Source organism: Notothenia rossii (assembly GCF_949606895.1).
Source record: "Notothenia rossii genome assembly, chromosome: 10".
Lineage (NCBI taxonomy): Eukaryota > Metazoa > Chordata > Actinopteri > Perciformes > Nototheniidae > Notothenia > Notothenia rossii.
The window spans coordinates 11,605,233-11,627,261 of record NC_136908.1 but is presented as its reverse complement, the minus strand read 5'-3'; the positions used below and the strand labels follow the sequence as shown (position 1 = coordinate 11,627,261).

General features: G+C 39.9%; 3 protein-coding genes across 9 annotated transcripts in view; all 3 read left to right on the top strand.

Moving 5' to 3' along the window:
- Positions 1 to 17,545, top strand: part of ppp1r9a (protein phosphatase 1, regulatory subunit 9A) — a 57,396-nt gene extending 39,851 nt beyond the window's left edge. For 3 of the 6 annotated variants that reach the window (XM_079653224.1, XM_079653225.1, XM_079653223.1), the window contains exons 7-19: positions 1,796 to 1,948; positions 4,794 to 4,847; positions 5,527 to 5,756; positions 6,551 to 6,647; positions 7,397 to 7,529; positions 9,167 to 9,249; positions 10,338 to 10,479; positions 10,590 to 10,659; positions 12,203 to 12,251; positions 13,692 to 13,817; positions 14,005 to 14,028; positions 14,315 to 14,497; positions 14,896 to 17,545. In XM_079653224.1, coding sequence (XP_079509350.1) covers positions 1,796 to 1,948; positions 4,794 to 4,847; positions 5,527 to 5,756; positions 6,551 to 6,647; positions 7,397 to 7,529; positions 9,167 to 9,249; positions 10,338 to 10,479; positions 10,590 to 10,659; positions 12,203 to 12,251; positions 13,692 to 13,817; positions 14,005 to 14,028; positions 14,315 to 14,497; positions 14,896 to 15,078 — 1,527 coding nt within the window. In that variant the 3' untranslated portion in view covers positions 15,079 to 17,545. The remainder of the gene's footprint in view (positions 1 to 1,795; positions 1,949 to 4,793; positions 4,848 to 5,526; positions 5,757 to 6,550; positions 6,648 to 7,396; positions 7,530 to 9,166; positions 9,250 to 10,337; positions 10,480 to 10,589; positions 10,660 to 12,202; positions 12,252 to 13,691; positions 13,818 to 14,004; positions 14,029 to 14,314; positions 14,498 to 14,895) is intronic. The other 3 variants (XM_079653226.1, XM_079653228.1, XM_079653227.1) reach the window with 3 other exon arrangements.
- dync1i1a (dynein cytoplasmic 1 intermediate chain 1a) overlaps positions 1 to 22,029 on the top strand; it is a 94,570-nt gene that overhangs the window by 24,112 nt on the left and 48,429 nt on the right.
- On the top strand, positions 17,946 to 22,023 carry asb4 (ankyrin repeat and SOCS box containing 4). Of its 2 annotated transcripts, none has more exons than XM_079653739.1 (6): positions 17,946 to 18,332; positions 20,155 to 20,454; positions 20,546 to 20,788; positions 20,857 to 21,104; positions 21,241 to 21,345; positions 21,783 to 22,023. In XM_079653739.1, the coding sequence occupies exons 1-6, from the start codon at positions 18,020 to 18,022 to the stop codon at positions 21,969 to 21,971; spliced, it is 1,398 nt and encodes a 465-aa protein (XP_079509865.1). In that variant the 5' UTR covers positions 17,946 to 18,019; the 3' UTR covers positions 21,972 to 22,023. The 2 variants fall into 2 exon arrangements, with proteins under 2 accessions (XP_079509865.1, XP_079509864.1); XM_079653738.1 differs by having other exon boundaries at positions 21,232 to 21,345.

The window sequence follows — 22,029 nt, the reverse complement described above, 5'->3', positions numbered from 1 at the left end:
ATGACAGAGCAGATGAGACTGTGTGTGTGTGTGTGCTACATGTGTGTTAAAAATCGAGACAGAACGACAAGCGAAAGATAGATTGTATGAGGACCAGACAAGACAGAGAGACAGAAGGTGGGGGACAGTAGTGACATTATTATTTACATGTAGAGGATAACGTATATACAAATGGAAAACAACTTGGACTGATTGATATGAAGAGTACACTGACAGACGCTTTTTTACATAATAGCTCCACTAGAAATGTAAGGCTCTGTTGGTCATCAGCCAAAAAGTGAATCAACCGATCCATTAAGGTCTGATGGCCAGTGCCAACATTCATTTTAGTTTTTTTTAGAACTGGAGGAAAGATAAACTGCCTTGAAAGCTTGCAGCATAATGGCCTGCATTAACGTCAACAATCAAAAATATATTTTTTAAAGAAATATTTGATACATCTATAGATCTAGAGTGTGCTCCTTAGAGATACCATCATATAGCACTTAATTTACCCCCTAACCCATTAAACATGATGCGAGATGGTGACTCATATTTAATCATAATAAGAAGTGACATTCAAATTTGGCCAATTCAACTTGCTTATTTTAATAGAAAAAAAACCCTCCTTATGGCCGACCAGGCTGTCAAAGCAATTTATTTTTTGACAAAGTTTTGGCCAAGTGAGTGTGTTACCTCATTTTTATATAACCGGTAGCATTAAAATAGCATTACAAGATAGAAAGCTTAAAAAAGAGATGGCATGATGGAAAATGGGTAGGAGTTTCTGGAAGTTCTAGACACGCAATATGCTGCACTCTGACTGTGGAAGCTTTGAGGAGAGATGGGAGAAACGGAGAGAGGACACCCAGATGTTGCAGTTTGACAGCTGGATATCTGACTGGGAGTTTTCTCTGTTCAGGCTGGCTAACTCAGGCTAACTCCATATTGAAGGGTCAAAGCTTACCGTTCACAGAGGCTCTGCCGGTGGGACGACAAAAGCTGCCTTTTCATTTCTTCATGCTAAACGAGGAGACGATTGCTTGCAGATATTTTAGAAACTGTAGCAATTAAGCAGGCAGTTAAATAAATAAATGTTAGCTAACTTCACGAGTTTTGATATTCAAGCTGAGTAATTTTAAAACAATAATCTAATAAAAGACTGAGACTAAAGCCAGACACAGTTTGTGCTCTACATGTATTCTCTATAAACACAGTCACAGAGATAACCATCCCTCAGTATCAGTTATTTAATCAAACCTATTGTGAATTTGAAGACTCTCATAACCATCTGGGTGAAATAATATTCAATCTGCTGTACCATCGAATTGTGCCACCTTTTCCTAATCCAAACAAAGATGGTATTCAGATATTACACATCTCCTTACCGGACGTGTGAGCCAAAACATGTATTAACAGTTATATTGGTCTACATTTTTCACTTTATCACTTAAAAACAATTTGTATTATTATTTTAAAATGTTATTCTATTTTGTCTTTATTTTTTACCTTGTGTGAATCCTGTTTTTAACTCTGACCCTGTTGCTGCTATAAATGCCTGAATTTCCCAAAGGGGATAAATAAATGTCCGTCTTATCTTATCTTATCTTAAATTGATGTTTCTTGTAACTATTTTATTGATCATAAAAGTTCAAGTAAATCGTTTTTTTTTTTTTTTTACAAATTTAAATTCAAGCTAGCTACTTTAGAAAATTCACGAGAGAGCGTTTGTCTCTTACATTAATACATTGTGCTGTTACATTTAGTGTATTTGCAGGAAAATGGACTTTATGACTGACTGTGTTTTCTCTTACAGCAGACAGGAGAGTACGCCACAGACGAGGAGGATGGGGACGGGACGGTGGCGGGCGAGGACAAGAACATCGAGGTGTTTGACTTGCCAGAGTCCGAGGAAATCTTGTCTCCCACAGAGTTAGACGCCACTAAACTCTACCAGAAGTTCAGAGAGGTAAAAAAAAAACTGAGTTTGTCCCACCACATTTTTCTTTGCTTTGAAGAATACGTTTGAAATACCAAATGTACCCACACACTCGCTAGAACAGAAAAGTGAATTCAATAAAACAACAAAAGACACAGACACAATGGAATGTAACAGCCCTTTTTACTCGGCTGGGTTACAGTAAATTCTTTTGTCTGGATCTCAGATCTGCTTACCCTCCCTAATTCCTAATCTGGAAGATTACTGGCGTGAACACAAAAGCTACGTGAGACCAATGCTCATTACATCTCTAATTACCCATGTTCGGTTAAACACACAGATGAACAGAAAAAGCTTTAACCTGAATTTGAATCAATTTGTATCCTGACCGAAGATACTGTTCACAGGAACTGCCTCTGAGAATAGAAAGCCATGTTGTTGAACTCTGACCCATCTGTACCAATGAACTCTGACCCGTCTGTACCAATGAACTCTGACCCGTCTGTACCAATGAACTCTGACCCATCTGTACCAATGAACTCTGACCCGTCTGTACCAATGAACTCTGACCCATCTGTACCAATGAACTCTGACCCGTCTGTACCAATGAACTCTGACACGTCTGTACCAATGAACTCTGACCTATCTATACCAATGAACTCTGACCCGTCTGTACCAATGAACTCTGACCCGTCTGTACCAATGAACTCTGACCTATCTATACCAATGAACTCTGACCCGTCTGTACCAATGAACTCTGACCTATCTATACCAATGAACTCTGACCCATCTCTACCAATGAACTCTGACCCGTCTGTACCAATGAACTCTGACCCGTCTGTACCAATGAACTCTGACCCATCTGTACCAATGAACTCTGACCCGTCTGTACCAATGAACTCTGACCCATCTGTACCAATGAACTCTGACCCGTCTGTACCAATGAACTCTGACCCATCTGTACCAATGAACTCTGACCCATCTGTACCAATGAACTCTGACCCGTCTGTACCAATGAACTCTGACCCGTCTGTACCAATGAACTCTGACCTATCTATACCAATGAACTCTGACCCGTCTGTACCAATGAACTCTGACCTATCTATACAAATGAACTCTGACCCGTCTGTACCAATGAACTCTGACCCGTCTGTACCAATGAACTCTGACCCATCTCTACCAATGAACTCTGACCCGTCTGTACCAATGAACTCTGACCCGTCTGTACCAATGAACTCTGACCCATCTGTACCAATGAACTCTGACCCGTCTGTACCAATGAACTCTGACCCATCTGTACCAATGAACTCTGACCCGTCTGTACCAATGAACTCTGACCCATCTGTACCAATGAACTCTGACCCATCTGTACCAATGAACTCTGACCCATCTGTACCAATGAAAATGAAAGAAAATGAGTTCACTGGCTGTTAACTGATTTCTTCTCTTTATCGCTGTTGGGAGTGGCTGATATCGATCGAACACTCCAGTACTGTTTTTGGTACAGTAACACTTGAGGCTTTCTGTAGACTGCCACAATAGCTGTTTGACACATTTAACAAATGTCTTTCAGCTGCACAGCAGACACTGTAGGGGATACCGAGCAAAACTATAATGCAATCCCTAGTCACAGGGTTGATACATTTCTTCCAGTTTCGTCACCTCTGTCCCTCACAGTGCAGACTTTCACCTTGTTTTTGCTTTGAGGACTTTCCCATTTCCTATTTCATCCTTTTCTTTCTTTGCTGCATTTGATACATTTTGCACAAAAACCTGATAACCAGATAAGCCTTCTATACAAATAATAAAAAGAGGATGTGGTAATAAATGGCTCTTGTTGCTTGTCACATAACATATCTTTTTATAACACAACTCGTTCTTATCATCGTTTGTTGCCAAATAGAAACAAGATGGTATCAATACTATCAGCATTCAGCATCATGAAACTGAATGAAGTTTGGCATTTCAAAGTTATTACTTTACTTCATCTATTTTGTAAGCTTGTGAGAAAAGTGATAATTAAACTTTGAATGGACTTAGCTGTTTCAAGTATAGGTTCACATTGTATTGAAATCATTACAGGACATTTATAAATGCCCTCCTAACAAAACAAGAAAAGTTGATGTGAACTTAATATGAGACTTAAGCAGTCTGAGAACATACATCACGTGGGTATTCTCCCAAAGTAATTGCCACCAGTGTGCATGTGGATAGGGGAATAATGACTTGTGTTATAAAAGTGCTTTTAGAGATGGCAAAGACTGGAAATCGCTATATAAATACATCCATTTACCAAAGTCCTCTCTACCCCTTTTCTGTGTTTCTGCCTCACTTACTATAGCCCTCATTTGCCCCTCTTTCCACATCTCTAGTTCCACATCCACTTCTTTCTCTCTGTCTCATCTTCTTTTTTAGTTCTCTGTCATTATCTCGATCCCGCTCTGTCTGCCTGCAAACGACTGCTCATTGCAACTTCCATGCATCACTCATTTTCCCCTCTCTCCATTTCCAACTCCATCCATGATACACTTCAAAAGATACGCAAGCCTTTTTGCATTAAGACTTAATCCGTTTTTAATAGGGTATGGAATTGTATTGAAAAAGTGACAGATTTTTTTATTTAATGCTATGCAAAATAACTTTTTTTTTTTAAAGTATCTAGCTTTTTATCTGTCTATCTCCTTCCTCTTCCTGCCTCTCCTCTGAGACTGTGTGTCAGAGCTGGGGGTCTGGGCTGTCAGTGGAGGAGAGCCTCGGCTGCCTCGGTCCCTCACAGTATCCACAGCAGAGAGATTCTGCCCAGCCATGCATTTGATCACTGACCACCCTCTCTCTTCTCTCCTATCTCCTCTTGTCTCCGCCTCTGCTCCAACAGCTCCAGATCAAACACACAGTGACGGAGGCCGAGATCCAGAAGCTTAAAAACAAGGTAAGAGATTAAGACTGTCAGTGTGCGGGCTTAATGGGTGCTAACGACAGAAGTTTGTCGAGGTTCAAACCATTTGTGAGGGAGATGTGGGGATAGTGTCAGGACAGGACACAGATAAAACAGTAGCTAATCTTATCTGATCAAGCTTCTTGTAATACGCTGCAGTAGTTGCCTTTACAATTTGTGATTTAGGGCACCTAGTATCACAGTTTTTTATTTTTCAGCGTATACGCATGTGTTTATGTTTTCTTAAATACACATATGAAGTGTTTAATTGATATGCTTCGTCAAATGTTAATGAACTAATCTCCTTAATTCCCAAATGAAAGTGCTGAGAGTTAATATGATTACATTCACCCAAGCAGTGGTGCTTAAAAGGCTTTTTCTAGGAGTTAGAGTGGATCCACTTTCACAGAAAAATTCATTGATGCCTTTTATGGTCTCAAAACATGATTTTTCTCCGACTTTTGCATTTTACTCTCTGTAATGTACTTCCCAGTCTTTAAAATCTAGGTTTGTTTATTGCACATTTTCATGTCGTTGCAGTCAATATAAATAAAACTACACATGCTTTGGTTATAGGAACAAACTGTATAGTAAATGGGAAGGGTAACATATAAAAGCTTTCTTTTTAAAACATCCTTTTTGTTGCAACTTAAGTTGTCTTGTCCCCTCCCAGCTAACGTCAGTGGAGAGGGAGAAGCAGCGCTGGGAGAAGGAGAAGAGCCAGCTGAAGGCCAGCATCGAGGAGAACAAGGAGAGGATGCTGAAGCTGGAGAGCTACTGGATCGAAGCGCAGACCCTCTGCCACACGGTCAACGAACACCTGAAGGAGGCGCAGGCACAGTACCAAACCCTGGAGAAGAAGTACAACAAGGCCAAGAAACTCATCAAAGACTTCCAGCAGAAGTAAGTGTAATGGTCATGCTCATCTTGGATTGAGTGTTTGCTTGCTTGTGTAAGAACTTATCTTGGCACATATTCTGTTTTACAAGAAGAAATGCATTTGTATTTTGGTGAATTGTTAATAGACAATAGCCATAGCCAACATTTCCGGGGATTTGATCTTAAAGACAGACATTTTTTTAAATGTCTTCCCAACTCGAACCAACTGTGTCCTTGCAAAGAAAGACGCTTAACAGCTCTAAATGACTTCTAAAATACCTCCTTCACTTCTTAGCAGGAGATCCTTTCACAAATCCTGCCATTAAACATTCGCTGAAATAAATCATCTAGAATGAATTCCTTCATTATTCCTTTTTGCAGCTTCCTTTGCTTCAATGAGCAGAAAGAAAATTATCTGCAGCATTTCCATCTATAAGGCAGAGCAGCTCTTTTTATAGCCGAAGTCTTATCCAATCCCGACAGTAAGAGCCGAGTCTCCTATTCTCATTCAGCGCAGCTCCCCTGCTTTTCAGTGCGTTGATCTCTTTGGTCAGTCCCATCACAACCTCTCCAGCTCAGCTCCAGTCTGACGACCTCTAATTGGCTGTGGCCCTGATCTGTAGCATAGGACTGAGATGCAGAGGGCAAAGCAGGCAAGAGGAAATGGTGGAATTTATTATTCTTAAGATGGACATGAGTGTGTGTTTTCTAGCTGTAGATATATGTGCACACACACACACACACATAGATCTTGTTTCCCTGAGTGGGCATACACCTACTCACCACATTGCAAACTCCCCTCCCTCTCTTCTTTCCAGAGAGGTGGAGTTTATCCAGAAGGAGGATGGGGAGAGGAGGCGGCTGGAGGAGGCTGAGAAATCTCACCTGGCAGAGATCCAGGGACTGCAAGTCAGGGTAAACCAGAGCTCCTTGTTTATCTCTCACATCCATCTTTTCCTGTAAGCCTCTCCGTGTTTAAGTTGTTCTGTATGTGTGTGCAAAATGACTGCTTGTTTGCCAAACATTTCCTTGAAGCAAAAATAGTATAATGAATGCTGCACTTCTCCTGTCTGCCTGGCACATAAAGGCTACAATAGGCTGTAGATGTGTTACATAAATCTAAATCTAGTAATCAAAAACATTATTAACGGCACTCCCCCATGTTTGATTTCTTTCTGCAAGGCTTTGTAAACATAACATTGGACAGTAACAGCAGGTGTACTCTGTATCCAGGGGCCTGCACTTGTTTCCATTGTCGAACTCTGTATATATGTTCTGCTTTTCTGGTCTTAAGACATGACAGTTGTGGTGTTTTCTGCTCAGGCCATGCCCCTCAGTCGAATGGGCAGTCAACCTAACTGTCGCTGGCTATTATTCTGCACAGTGAGCATTCATTATTCTGTGGCACTGCATTGTGAAGGGTGAGTGGTCAACTGGGCACAAGCACGAGTGGTGGAAAACAGTATAATCTATAATTTAATCCAACAGCAAGATAGCAGGCAAATGCTTTAACTAAACTGATACATTACTTAACTGGTGCTTTCCAAGTACACCATGATAAACCCTTGTCATGTAGTATTTTTATGTCAATGCTTCAAAGCAGCTATTTCTCCAGGTAAGTGTCTACGATTGAGTAACATTGATCGGTTACTCTCCCTCCGCAGATTGTAACATTAGAGTCGGAGCTAATGCAGCTGATGAAGCAGAACGGCATCCAGGTGAACAACAACAACAGCAACAGTGCTGAGAGGCTCGGCGCTCAGCAGAGCAGCCCCAGCAGAGCGGCAGCAGCCAGAGGTGAGTGTGGGAGGGGACCCCTACTCACTGCCAGGAGCATTATTATTATATTGATTTAAATTAATAGTTTGGAGAACTATTCCGAGTGAGAATTAGGTAAAAAGATCAATACTACGCTCCTGTCATCATAACACAAATTAAACATGTTATTTATTGAGCTTAGATGTGCTGGTAGGTTGATTTGTCATAACATATCAACAAAGTAATGCTAGCTACTTCCCACTGTTCCCTAAATGTATGCTAAGCAAAGTTAACAGTCTCCTGGCTCTAGTTTCCTATTGAACGGCCAAACGTATGAGATTTTCACATATATCTCTCAGCTAGATAGAACATGTATGTTTCCTAACATGCAGAACTATTCATTTAGGCTCTCAATTGTTTTTATTTCATGTTTCTATCTGCTTCAGAGACTGAGAAGTAAAGGTTTCAGTGAATACTTTGGTAGATATTTCCGAAAACCCTCATGTTTTAGTAATACATTTGATTTATATAGCACACTTTAAAGACAAACGTCATCTCAAGGTGCTTCACAAAGCTATAAGGAAGAATAAGTAAAAAGATATCTAAAGGAACATATTGGATAAAAATAAAAGGTTAAGAGCATAAAAGGTTTAAAAAATGAGTAGTAGGTTGTTTTTTCTAACCATGGCTAGGTGAAGGTCTAAATGGATTAATACATTTAGTGACCGGTCAAATAGGAGATAAATAGATAAAAATAGATACAAAGTTTCCCAATTACATAAAATAATCGTATCCGATTATTATTATGATTACCCTTTTTTCAGCCCCTGCAGTTTATTGACTCATCTTGCCCTCCGAAGGACAGTTAAAAAAGATCAGTGTCTCTTGTGGCTTAGAAACAGAAAGAAAATACAATACACACACACACACACACACACACACACACACACACACACACACACACACACACACACACACACACACACTGATGCTTGGATTTCCTACACACACATCCTCCTCTGCTTTGAACTTCACACCCGCTTTCACCTCTGACCCTAGTTTCACCTCTGCAAACAAAAACAAACTTGTAATCCCTTTGAGCGCATCTGTCTGGTTTTGTTCTCCTCAAGTGTTTTTAAGCTCCGCCGACTTCATTTCAGCGGGCGCATCTGTCAGGTTGGAGTGTGCACAGACTATATCTGAGAGTGATTGGATCTGCGCTGATCCGAGTGACGCAGCCCATTATGCAATATTAACAAGGTGGGGGGGGGGGGGGGGGGGGTGGGGGGGGGTGAGGGAGACTGCTGGAACAGGATGTAAAGGAGAGAGTGAACATGTAGGAGGAGAAGACAGAAGCTGATGAAATGATTTCAGTTTTTGGCTCCTGACAGCGTCTCCCTGTGCACTCAGGAAATGAGCAGAAAAATGGTAATTGCCTGCCTAATTATTGGTGTTACTTTTGAGGGAGGACTTGATATTCTTACTGCATTGATGTATTTTTAATAGACCAATTCAGCCAGGCTAAATGGAGTAATCCTTAATAAGACAACAGAAGAAAGAAAGGCACATAATTAAAGGACAAAGGCTTCTGGTGAACAAATGGATCAGACAGTGTGTTCTTTTTATGGTGTCAAGTTAAATCACAGTTGGTCTTTCCTTTGTGTGTGTGACTCTAGACCCCAGGGAGGGCTCTCCATACTCCCCCAGCATGAAGAAGAGCCTGAGAGTCCGAGACAGCATCAGCTCCACTGAAGGAGAGGTTGGTTTCAAAAACACACACACCTGCACATTTTTCTTTTTCAGTGGCAAACAGATTTCGAATTGATTTTACAATATCAACCAGTGTGTGTTTTAGAATCAGGTTTATTGCCAAGGTTTACACAAAGCTATTTGATTTGGTGTATAATGGTGCAGAGAGGAATTAAGTTGTACACGTACACTTCTTTAAAAACCATTATAACATTTAAAAAGAAATGTTGCAATGAATACAAATATACTCATAATTAGGTATAATACAATTATGGCATATTACTTAAAGTTACAAATGTGCAGTATTTTAAATGTTAAGTGAAATTAATAAATAATTACTACTCCTATTAGAGTATTCTTAAAGTGAATGTCTTTAATTTACCAGAGGTGTGTGTGTGTGTGTGTGTGTGTGTGTGTGTGTGTGTGTGTGTGTGTGTGTGTGTGTGTGTGTGTGTGTGTGTGTGTGTGTGTGTGTGTGTGTGTGTGTGTGTGTGTGTGTGTGTGTGTGTGTGTGTGTGTGTGTGTGTGTGTGTGTGTGTGTGTGTGTGTGTGTGTGTGTGTGTGTGTTCATTAGCATCTTCTCGTGTGTTTTCCCCCTGTCCATTCCGCTGTACTCCTCTAATAGATTAATTGCTACGTGTTGCTCTGCAGCGCTAGTTGAGTCTGTGGTGCTGTCACAACTCCTCGTCTCTCCCAGTGCGATTATAACAGCCACTGTGTCCTTCTGGATGAAAGGCTAACTTAACTCAGCAAGAGCAGCGATGAGTTCAGATTGGATGAACATCTTCAGATCAGACTTGGCAGGCAGTGTGAGGCTTCCAGGGGAAACCAGGGCGATGAATTAGAAATGGTGAAAGTATGTCAAGTGACTTCTTTCAGATTAGTCTGCAGCTTCGGATGTTCGGAACACTTTTCATTTGATTGCACTTTTTTGTTCCTGTTTTTGTGACCTCTCTTTCAGTATTTTCATTCATTTTCAATTCCAACTTGTTCTCTCTCTCTCTCTCGCCTCATCTGCCCTCATATCACATTTCCCCTCCCTTCTCCTCCATTTGCTTAATCTTTATTTCTCTTTCTTCCCTTTACGTCTGTCTCTAGGTCTCAGAGGGGCGTAGCAGTCCCGTCCACAGTCGATCTGGTTCGATGCATAGTGTGGCTTCTTATGATGGAGGGGTCCTCAGAGCCCCTGGCAGTGCAGAGAGCTCCCCCAGACGAACACTGAACCATCCGTCCACTGCAGGTCAGTGCTCCTGAATCCTTACGTCATCCCATAATAAAAGATTGAATAGTCCCAAAAACATCTGTAATGTTCTCATTTGTGATCTCAATGAGGGATGTTTGTGATCGCAGGTTCTCAGTCTCCTGCCATGTCAAGCCCCTCTCACGGTGTGGATGAAAACAGACAAGCAACAGATCCTGGGTAAGAGGACACACAGCAGAATTGTTTAGGCCATTTTGTATCACATACCATTTCACTGATTCAATAGGAAACAGCTGATTCATTTTTTTTTTTTTCACGATTATTTGGGGCCAACATTCCTTGTTTACCCCAATAAAGCATATATAGGGATGTAACGATATATCGAATATCGCGGTAAATAAATGTCTCAATACCGTTGTGAGACTGACAAAAACTAATCTTAATTTTTTATTTATTTTTTAAAACCTTTATTTAACCAGATGGTCCCATTGAGATCATCGATCTCTTTTTCAAGGGAGACCTGTCCAACATGGCAGCAAGTAGGTTACAACATGAACATAAAACAACAGATAACACAAAAGGACATTATATTTACAGGGCTACATGTACATACCTAGAGACATTGACAAGTACCAACAGTATATTTATATCTCGCCCTGTCAATAAGCCTCACCTTATTGGCAAAATCTGTATTGTTTTTGAAGTGGTGGAAAGGCAATGCACAGTTTTACCCACTGCTATCACCCATGGTCAAAGCTATTTCCCTGTCCCAGTAACATCAGCAAGAGAGTTTTTTCCACAGCAGGGGATATTGTAAACGCCCAAACATCCAAGCTTCTACCTGGAAATGTGGACATGCTCATATTCCTAAAAGATAACCTTGATGATGCTGAGTGAGTGAGTTAGTGAGTTAGAGTTGAGTTACTTGAAAAACTAAAGTGAAACTTGATTTATTCTATTGCAGGGTCTGATTATTATATTGTTGACACTTTAAAATACTACTATCCAACTAAAATGCTGAACAGATCAGATGTATTATTTAATAAAGAAAAAAAATTCAAGTAAAAAAAAAATCACATTTTTTTCTTTATTTTTCAATATCGCGATAAATATCGTACCGTGGACTTTTTATCCCGATATTATCGTACCGTGAGTTTTGGGTATCGTTACATCCCTAATATATAAAGAACGTCATACTGTTGTGAAGCAATATCTTGATTGCGAAATTGATCAATTATTTAAAAGGAAAGGATATGAAGAGAAAGCTGGTGGGATAATAAAACTAAAAGATGTATGAAATAATTACAGTCATTGTTAACCAAAATAATTTACTTTCTAATTACATTTCTAGTTTTTAATTAAAGGGTTATAAGAAACTAAATTGACATCGTACTGGAAATATGTGTGACTGTTGAAAATGACATATTCTTTAAGAGTGAAGAAGGAATTAAGTTTTGATATGGTACTTAATACTACATTGCTAGTTTGCTAACTGTAAACTGTATATGATTTATTATTACGACAAAGGTCCCAGAGCAAACCTGAACAGGTCAATAATAACACCATCAGAGTTCTGCTGTTTTCTTTGTTATGGTCCTGGCATTAAAATACATATTGTGGGTCAATGACGAGCAGAACATCTGGATATGTTTTGTTATATCTCACCTCAATGAGTCCAGCTCCAGAAACTCTTAATGAATGTGTGGTACAGTAATCATCCTGACTCACTTTTATTTGATTTCCCTCCATCTCTCCCTCTCAGCTCCACAGAGCCGTCAGCAGAGGACAGTCCAGAAAAACTCACGGCTAAGGTACATGAGGTTTGGTTATTTCACATTTGGCAAATAATGATTCACTTCACAGATACTGTCCTTTAATAGAACTATATATATTATTTACATACAATAAGTTTGAAGTTTTTATGCTATGACATTTAGCTTTGATGTGTTGTGTTATTTCTGTTGGACAGAACTACCTTACATGGCCCCACTTCTTCTCCTATTCATATTACTTGGTATTGTATTATTTTGTGTTTTCCTTAATTGTACCTCAATCCACTGAAGGGGAAATGAGTTGGTACAGGTAAACAGGGTTAAACTAGATAATAAAGGGAATTAATGCTATGCAAAAATACTTGATTTCATTGTTAATAGCAAGATAATCCCTGAATAATCCCACATAATCCTAAATATTTCTAATAATCAATGACTTTCGCTACATAACAATCTTCTGAATGGTCTATTTTGAAGTATTAAAATCAGTTTCCTAGTGTTGCCCTTACAAATAATTTGTTTCATAACTCATCTTCAATCAGCTACATGTCCTACTGATGCAATAAGATTAAAGTCATTAACATGGACATCCGTTGCCGTGTAGGAAGTTGCATGAAAACACTTTCTAATCCTGTGTAATATCACATGTGGTTACCCAAGGATTAAAACAGGGATTATTTTTGATACTGCACTAACCAAATCCATTTCTCTCTCCAAGGACATGCTCTGAGCTTGATATGGATAAATCAATGCAGAATGTTTTCGCATTAGTAGTTATGTGGAGCTTTTAAGTGAGGATTCAGCCCGGAGAGCTAAAAGTCTGAACCTGGAGGATTAGTTTCGCTTTCACCAGACAGTACTGATATTCAGAGAACTCCATAAAGCTACAGTTTTAGTTGAATGTAAGAAGCTTTAGACTTTAGACTCAAAATCTGATCTCAATATAATGTTGCAAAAAGAAAAACCGTTACATTCCAGGAGAGAAAAAGCCCTTTCTCTGTAAAACAGACGTATGTACATGTATTCACTTTTTCTCCTCCCAATTGTCCATATTTCTCAGTAGTAGCAGCAGCAGCTTGTCACTACGTGTTTTAACACAATCATGATACTGTCCTGTAATTCAACAAATGTCCACACTCTGGCACACTCACAAGGACGCAGGACAAAACACTATCACATTCACAGTTGATGGAATATCTTAAAATGAGATGTGTGCATAACATCTCAAGGTCTTTCAAACAGCTTAGATGCATTAGTCTAATGTACTTCCATTGTCTTTATAATTTATGGAATGTCAAATATTAGGAAGAAACACATCAATCATTCTGCTCAGAGGAAATGTCTTCTTGCTCCTGATTCACTCCCTCCTCTTCCACTCTTTAAGAAATAGAAATAGAGAAACACTCCTTCTAATTAAGTAAATTCAGCCTCAGTGCCAGTTGGCTCACGAGTCTTATGAGTGTGTTGTTGATTCCTCAGGGCCCCGCTCTGAATGATGATCTGAGCGCCAGCAGCAGCAGCAGCAGCTCGGTGGAGATCAGCGGCCTGCTGAGTGAAGCCAAGATGTCGGGACGCTCACACACACTGATGCTCTCCTCAGATGAGGTACACATACTCAAATATTTTCTTTTTTATTGAAGGTGATGCAATGCAATATCAAACATGTTTAAACAAATCATTTACCTGAGCTTGATTCAACCACATCAAAGTTGATTGCTGTAGTTCAAGCCATACTTTTACACCAATGTTTAAAACCCGATATCTCTGTTGTTTTTAATGCTGCCACATTCAGAGTCTGGATATGATAGATGATGAGGTGAGACCTGTGCTTTACTGCATGCTTGTGTTCATGTGTCTGTTCAGTGTATGTCATGTGTCTGTTTTTCATACCCACACATCATTCATGGTGTTTCTCAACGAGTAATATATGTTGCTAAAGAAAATAGTTGCTTGTTGGGGTGTTCATGTGTCCTTTCTTCTGAACTCATTATAAATGACCTCTGTGAAAAAGAGACACTGTTCATAGTTAAATCCTGCATGTTAGAGATGTAAATGAACCTGCTTTTTCCTCTCCGCTCCTGTCTGTCTCTCCTGCTGTTCAGATCCTGGACGAGGCACAGTTTTCGAAGCAGTATCAGTGGCAGAACAGCAGCATCACAGAGTGGACCCCCCAGCAAGTGGCCCGCTGGCTCATGGGCCTCAACTTGGAACAACACATCCCAGAATTCACTGCCAAAAACATTGATGGAGAGCAGCTGCTGCATCTGGAGAGTCCTGAGCTTAAGGTACGTTAAAGGTGGTTATACAAACATAGTACAGCCAGTGCGAACAGGAAATAGCAGTGTAGCTATTCCAAAAATATGTTCGGTGAGTTCAGAAACATAGTTTGTCCTAAAGAGACGTGTGACATGTTATTCAACTATAAAATGATATTAAAAAACAAAATGCACGCAATGGTCAACTTAAATGCCTTCAAAGTATTAAGGAAAATGCAGTTTTCAGCATTTGTAAATAAGTAATTAGCGCTTTAAATGATGACGCTTCAGCCCTAGATTTTCCTCAGGGTTTAGTAGTATGTTTTTTTCTTCCTGCTTATCTTTGGCGATGTTGTACAATTAAAACAAATATAAGTACATACTTATGCATACATGCGTATATACTTATGCATGTTTATATGATACAGGTCCTTGGAGTTACTTCTTCCCAGGACCGTGCCCTGATCAAGAAAAAGATCAAAGACCTTAAACTTCTGACGGAGAAGGCCAAGAGGAACAGAGAGAAAGTGGAGAAACAACGCGAGAAGCTACGGAAGAGAGAGCTGGAGGAGCAGCAGAAAGAGGAGCGCAAAGAAAGTGCGGCAGAGTGAAGTGAATCGTTGGATCACCTGCCGCGTTACTGTAGCAACACACCACGTAGCATCTCGAGGAACAGAACGTCAGTAGACCCCACAAATGAACCCTGAGGGACACCTGCTCAGTAGTTCATTCGTTCTCAGTGGTTAAGCTACAAACCCAACTGTCGGAGATTGTTAATAAGTGACTTTTTCACCAAGAGTATCAAACCAAAATGAGCAGTTGGATAAAAAAAGATCCTGCCCCGTTAATTTGCTTCATTTTACAACCATCCTGTGTTTTTAGCCATTTAAGATTTTACTCGGTTCTATTTATTTGCTTTTAATTGCTGTAAATTAGGTTTATTTATTCATATGCAGAGTAAGTCTGTGGAGTTAATCTCATTCTATATCATCTTCAGAGCCGTCTACATTACCCATCACAGCACCCGTAGATATTACGTCCATGTACAGTGATAAATACAGATATGTCTCATGTGCCATTTTGATAGGCTTATGTATATCCTGTTCAGAATCGGTGAAATCGCTCTTTTGATTCGCCGAAGCACATACAGGTCGGGCCTGTGTGGTGGAATACATGAGGCAGTACTTATCTCCCACCACTGGGTGTCCCCACGCTGCTTACTTTCACTACTGAAGGAGGCAACACTGGAACTTTCCTACAGGAGCTGAAGCAACTTTCATTGAGAGAAATAACTCTCCTGATAATTGCAAGAACACTGGAAGTGCAAACACTGTAAATGTCACCTCTGCACTGGCTTGTCCAATGCTGCTTACAGTATACATGTACCATAGAAAGCGGTTCACACGGTATGATTGATGAAGAGGACATATTGAACTGGTTCTAATGGATACTTCAGGTACAATGTAATGATAAAATGTGTAAAAAACTAAAACTAAAAAAATGTTAAATGGAACTTCCTGCTTATATGCATAATGTGGCTTTGACACCGCTTGTAACCTGCTTTTGACCTCTTTTTATATTCTCTCTCAATAACAAAGTTATTCCCCGCCGCTGCCTTTAGAAATTCTAGAGAAGTTGAATTTTTCTGAACACGACCCGCTTCTGTGTGAGTATAGAAACACATACAGTTAACATTTCTAACATTTTTTTTCATGAAAATGTACAGTTCACCATGCAAAACACTTTGGAATATTCTGAATATTATTAGGGAATGCTGCCATATAGACGAGTCATCTCTGTGATGCAGGACAGATGCAGGATGCACCAGATACTACTGATATTACACTGGAATTTGCAACTGATAGATGCAATATACTTTTAACTTACCTGTAAAACTGGTTCAATAAGACTTTTGACTTACTTGTTAGATAAAAAAAAGATAAACCTTTTGAAATTATTTTGTATTTTATGCAGTTATTGCTTTAGGATTACGAGACATGCTCCCTGTGTTACTTCTTGAGCATTCCCGAGAATCATTCCGTAGATTTACAGTGAATACAGAGACATCAGAGTCACCGTGATCTTATCAAAGGCAGCTTTGGTTATGATTCCCTCTTTGTCTCAAGGAGCCTGCCTGGTGTACTGTAAATCATTCAAAACAAGAAGAAGAATCTGGGTTACAGATGCAATGCCACAGTAAAACAGGAATCACTGATCTATTCATGTTATTATTTATTTATTTCTGTATCTAATGAAGCAACTGACTACTGTTTATGATAGCTTATATGAAAATAAGAGTACTATTAACACCTACAAATAATTTATCCAGAATTGTATGATTACTTCCTATTGCCAAAATATAAGTAAACCTGCTCATTAAAAAGTGATTTTAGATTCAAATGGTTGTTATGAAATGAAGGATTATACATTGGAAAGTGCAAAGCGAGAAGAAAACGCAGTAGTGCTCCCTCATTGTGCTTGTGGTTTTCCTTTAATACGACCATAGTGCTGCTCCAGTACAACTCCAATAAACTGTTCATGTTGTATTCTTATGGAATATTTTGTAACACCTGAACCTTTTCTGTGAATACCCCCCAAAACCTCCCCTGTCAGGTCAGTCCGCTGGCTGCACTATTTTGATTCTTTTGTATGTATAGTGAAACACTGAGAGCAATACGCTGTAAGAATCCTAAAGCCTTGTTTTCTATCGTGTCAGTTTTTTGTCTGAGGGCTGAGGAGGCTTAGGGGTCACACCTGAGGCCATAAAGTGACTCCAGATCTTTTCTATTTGCTTGCCTGAGCTTGCCTACGCATGATGAAACCAACGTGTGGATGAGACCCTGGTGCTCCTGGCAGGCGTTTGAGTCATGTCCTGAAGGGTTTTTCTTTCATGTACGTAGAGAGCAAAAGATCATCACTACAAACTGCTAGCCATTGCTTTGATTCTTTTAAAAAGCTGTGCTTGTTCTCCTCCTCTTTCTCCTCCTTTTTTGTCATTACCTTGCTCTCTTTTCCGCATTCTGAAAAGTTTGAAAGGGCAGCTAGCTGTCACACTGAATAAAATGTGCGGTCACTGTCTGCTTTTGTTTCTTTTTTTCCCACCATTTGTCTGACTTCAACATAGTTTTAGAGGTCATTTGTTAGCTTTACAGAAATGTTTGTCCAAGGTGATACAATTCACAATATAACTGTTGATGAGGATTCAGCTGTCATTCTCATTCATTTAGAATATCTTATGATAAACCCGATAGTCCTATTTAGATAGAAAATAAGAACATACCAAGACCTTTGCCATAAACATGCTGTGTTTACGAGGCCTGTTATTTTGACCATGTGACCATTCACTCCCTTTCTCTCAGTGGTCTGGCTGTACTGAGGTCAGCCACAAGCCTCCAGTCCCACCCTCTCTCCTTTCTATTTATATTCAGCCTGGTTTTTGCTCCAGGGCCATTTTTCTCTCACTGACAACTCCCTCCCCCCTGTCAATTCTTACCCCTCTTCTTACAACTCCATTTCTGTTGGGGGGGCTTATGGAGGCTTTTCACTGTGGGTATGATTGGGACCTTCCTTATCACCATTTGTGTGTTGATTTCCAATCTCCTGCATGCTGTGTGGAGAACGTTAGTGTGTGAGTGGGTGGGTTTAGTTGCGCGTCACGAGCAGCGAGGCCCCTCTTTCAAGGAGCTCATGGAAGAGTTCAATCCAAGACAACTGGCTGTCAAACAGCTGAAGCGGCAGTTCCTTGACGCTCTGCAGGCCAACGATTCCCTGGAGGTCATGAAGATTCTTCACACTGGGGAACTAGAGATTGACACCGTTCTTGAGGTGGATGACCCAAGCATGCTGCTGGCCTCATACAAGCAAGGTACGCACAAAACAAAGATTGATACATTTCACCTTCAGCAAAACAATGCATGGGGATAAACATCGTGTTTGCTATAGCCTACCAAATGAAGTATAAGGTCATGAATTGGACGAGTTTACAGAATTATGATTATGAACGTTTACGTGGTTTCATAAAGCATTAGAAAAGGAAAATAGATTGTAAACACTGAATATTATAGTTAGGGGAGTTGTTTTGTAGTTAACCACTAGGTGTCGCTAAACCCCCATGGACCCTAAAGCTGAATATGACAAGAAACAATGTCGGTGAATTATGATATGCGGGATACTGGGAATAACCATACGGACATATAACAACAAAGCCGTATGAAATATAACTCTACAGTCAGTCACAACATTTATAGGCACTGTTGTTCTATATTTAGCCCTTTCAAAAAAGAAAGTATTCCGACCTTAAACATTGATGGCTAACTGTTCATCAATTAAAAAGCACATAGGAAACATCCCAAAAAGAAATATGTTGTGTGAAATAATGCCTCCAAAAACATGTTAAGGAACACAGTTTATCTTTGCAGCACGTTTTTATTTTGTATGGGTCACTCACTGAGGGCACAATGTTTATGCTTTAAACAGGAAGTAACTGGTAATAGGAGATAAGATGATCTGTTATTCAGCTCAATAAATGTATAATAAAACAATAGTTTTATGTGGAAGTAACTTAACTCTTAGATGCACAGTGACTACACTCTTCCATAAGTGGGTCAAAAAGGACCCATATTAGAATAATATGTGTTTGTATGCCATTTTTGTCATTTTGGTTAAGAAAAATCACTTGTATAATATTTAGTATTATATTTTGGTTCACACTAAAAATATTTTATATTTAATTTTTCACTATTTATAATTTTAGACATTTTCTTTACATTTTGAAACATATTGTCCCAAAGACCTCCGCTATTCTGAGACCCTCACAGTATTCCAGTCCCTTTTCAAAACTCATCTCTTCTCCTCTTGTCTACTCATAGCCCACCCCCCATCAATCCATGCCGGTTGATCAAGTTTGATAGTCCTATACCCCCCCACCCTACCTGCCCTTATATTGTAAAGCGATTTTGAGTCCTTGAAAAGCCCTATACAAATATAATGTATTATTATTATTATTATTATTATTATTATTATTATTATTATTATTATTATTATTATTATTATACTGACAGGTGTCAGATCTTGCTGTGTAAAATAATCTTCCTGAGAGGTGTCACTTGTGATGAGTCTGTGTGGTCTACAATGAATGTATTCCTGACAGCCACAGGTGATAAGAATCAAAGGTTCCCATAGGATTCCATAGAAAATGCATTCGGGTCATTTTTGACCCACTTATGGAAACTTGGGGTAGTAATACAAAAACTACAATTTCTTAAAATGTATACAATTTAAATTTTAAATTTGCATGGCATGATATCCAAAACATGTTTTTTGAGGAATAGCTGGAATATGAAATGATAAAAAAATGTAATTACAAAGATGCTTCAAGAAAACCACCTCACCGGGTCAAAAAAGACCCACTTATGCATCTAAGGGTTAAGTAAACTGTTAATACAAAACCAAATATCAGATTATAAAATATGATGGGTATTATCAGTTAAACAACCAAAAGGTAGGGTATATAGAGCTATTCAAATGAACTGACTAAAACATTACAAGAATTGCTCTCAACCCTAACACTTCACTAAATTTAACAAAAAGTATAGTGCTTTTGTTGAACCCTCTCACTCACTGGTATAGGTTTTAGACAAGTAAGTGTACAGGAATTTAAATTCTTATTGTTTGACATTTTGCTACAGGTTACTGGCTGCCAGGCTACACACTGGATAAGTCCTGGGCGAATGGTATTCATGTGTGTGTGATGTACAATGCGGTGGAAACAGCTCTGGTGCTCATTCAGGAGGGTGCGGCTATCAACCGGAAGCCCAACGGGAAGACGCCGCTGCACGTGGCCTGCGAGGCTTCCAACGCTGACTGTGTCGCCCTGCTATTGGCTCACAGGGCCAACGTCAATGGCCTGTCTCTGAGCGGACACACACCGCTCCACTACTGCATCACCAGCCAGTCTGTGGCCTGTGCCAAGCTGCTCCTCTGCGAAGGTCAGAGTAACGGATGCATGGATAGATGGAGATAAAAGTGCAAATACATCTATAAACACAAAAATAACCTTTGTTTTTTAACCCCATATAGGTGCAAAAGTCAACATGCCCAGCGACAACAATGAGGCAGACACACCTTTACACGCAGCAGCCAGATTTGGCGTCCCAGAGCTGGTGGCTCTCTACCTGGCCAATGGAGCAGATGTGAATTCAGTCAACTCCCTGCAGGAGACTCCCCTGATGACTGCGTGCTTCTGGGCTTTTAACGCTAAAGAGCAATTTTACAGTGAAGATCATCATCTTGTCTGTCGCCTTTTGCTGGACAACCAGGCAGGTATGTTTCTTCTTTCTTATGTACTATAAAGGCTTTGAGATTACTACAACAGTTCCCTTCTGTTCAAGACCCAAACCTCAGAGAAGAGGACAATAAGACAGCCCTTCACAAGGCCGCCTGGAACTGTGATCACGTCCTGATGCAGATGCTGCTGGAGGCCGGAGCAAACACACGGGCCGTGGACATCAACGGCTGTTCCCCCATCCAGTATCTCCTCAAAGTGACAGACGTCAGGCCCATGGCCATACCTGAGCTCTGCTACCAGGCGCTGCTCAACCATAACGCACCACGGATTTACCCCTCACAGTTCCACAAGGTACAGGAGGTTTACTGATGTTAGAAGAGAATCTAAAATACAGTTTATTTGACAAATAATATGTTGATGACAAGAGGTCCTTGCATGATAATTGTGCTGTATGATCAAATAATGTACGTTTTTGGAGGTGTTGCAGGCCTGCTATGACTGCACCAAAGCCATAGAAGTTATGGTCAACTCTTATGAGCGCTTAAAGCCCACAAACAAGTGGAGTGCTGCCATACCTGATGACTGCTACAAGGTAGAAACATATCTTCAGTACATCAATATTAATGGCATGTGTAGTGTTTCTTATTTTGTGCCTCTCCAGGGACATTTTTGTCTTTTTGACATGTTCAATCCCACAGCCATCAAATTGTAAACTTATGCTTTCGATTATATCAGGATTTCAATCTATAGAGCCGTGTCTTAAAAATGGTAGTTTTGGCTATTTTCCACCATATTAAGCCATTTTATATTTTATTTGTATCTGCCTTAATGGACATGCTTTTTTGCTGTATTACTGTACAAAAAAGTAGAAATGCATAAAAAAAGATATATATTTAAATCATCACTGACATAACCAAGACAAAAAGGTCCCTTGCTTAACAGAACAAATATGTTTGTGTTTTTCTACCATAAAAAACAACCTTCTTACTGGGACGGATACAATATCTGAGGTTTTCTTTGCCTCCTCAGCGTCACAAAGACTTCTACGACTCTTTGTTCGCTGTTTGCAGCAACACTCCCCGCAGCCTGCTGCATCTGTCCAGATGTGCCATCAGAGCCAGCCTGGGGGAGGTCTGCCAGCGAGGTGTAGCACAGCTGCCTCTGCCCCCTCCCATGAAGAGATATTTACTGCTGGAACCTGAGGGGATACTGTACTGATGAAGAGAATATGGTTTCCAAAAAAATACCTGCTGTGTCTGAGGAAAGTCAGCCACCT

Excerpts from the sequence above, each read along its gene's own strand:
- asb4 (XM_079653738.1), top strand. The coding sequence starts at position 18,020 with ATGATTGGGACCTTCCTTATCACCATTTGTGTGTTGATTTCCAATCTC. Across the intron at positions 20,455-20,545 it reads CAAGCTGCTCCTCTGCGAAG|GTGCAAAAGTCAACATGCCC; the intron begins GTCAGAGTAACG and ends AACCCCATATAG. Across the intron at positions 21,346-21,782 it reads TACCTGATGACTGCTACAAG|CGTCACAAAGACTTCTACGA; the intron begins GTAGAAACATAT and ends TTGCCTCCTCAG.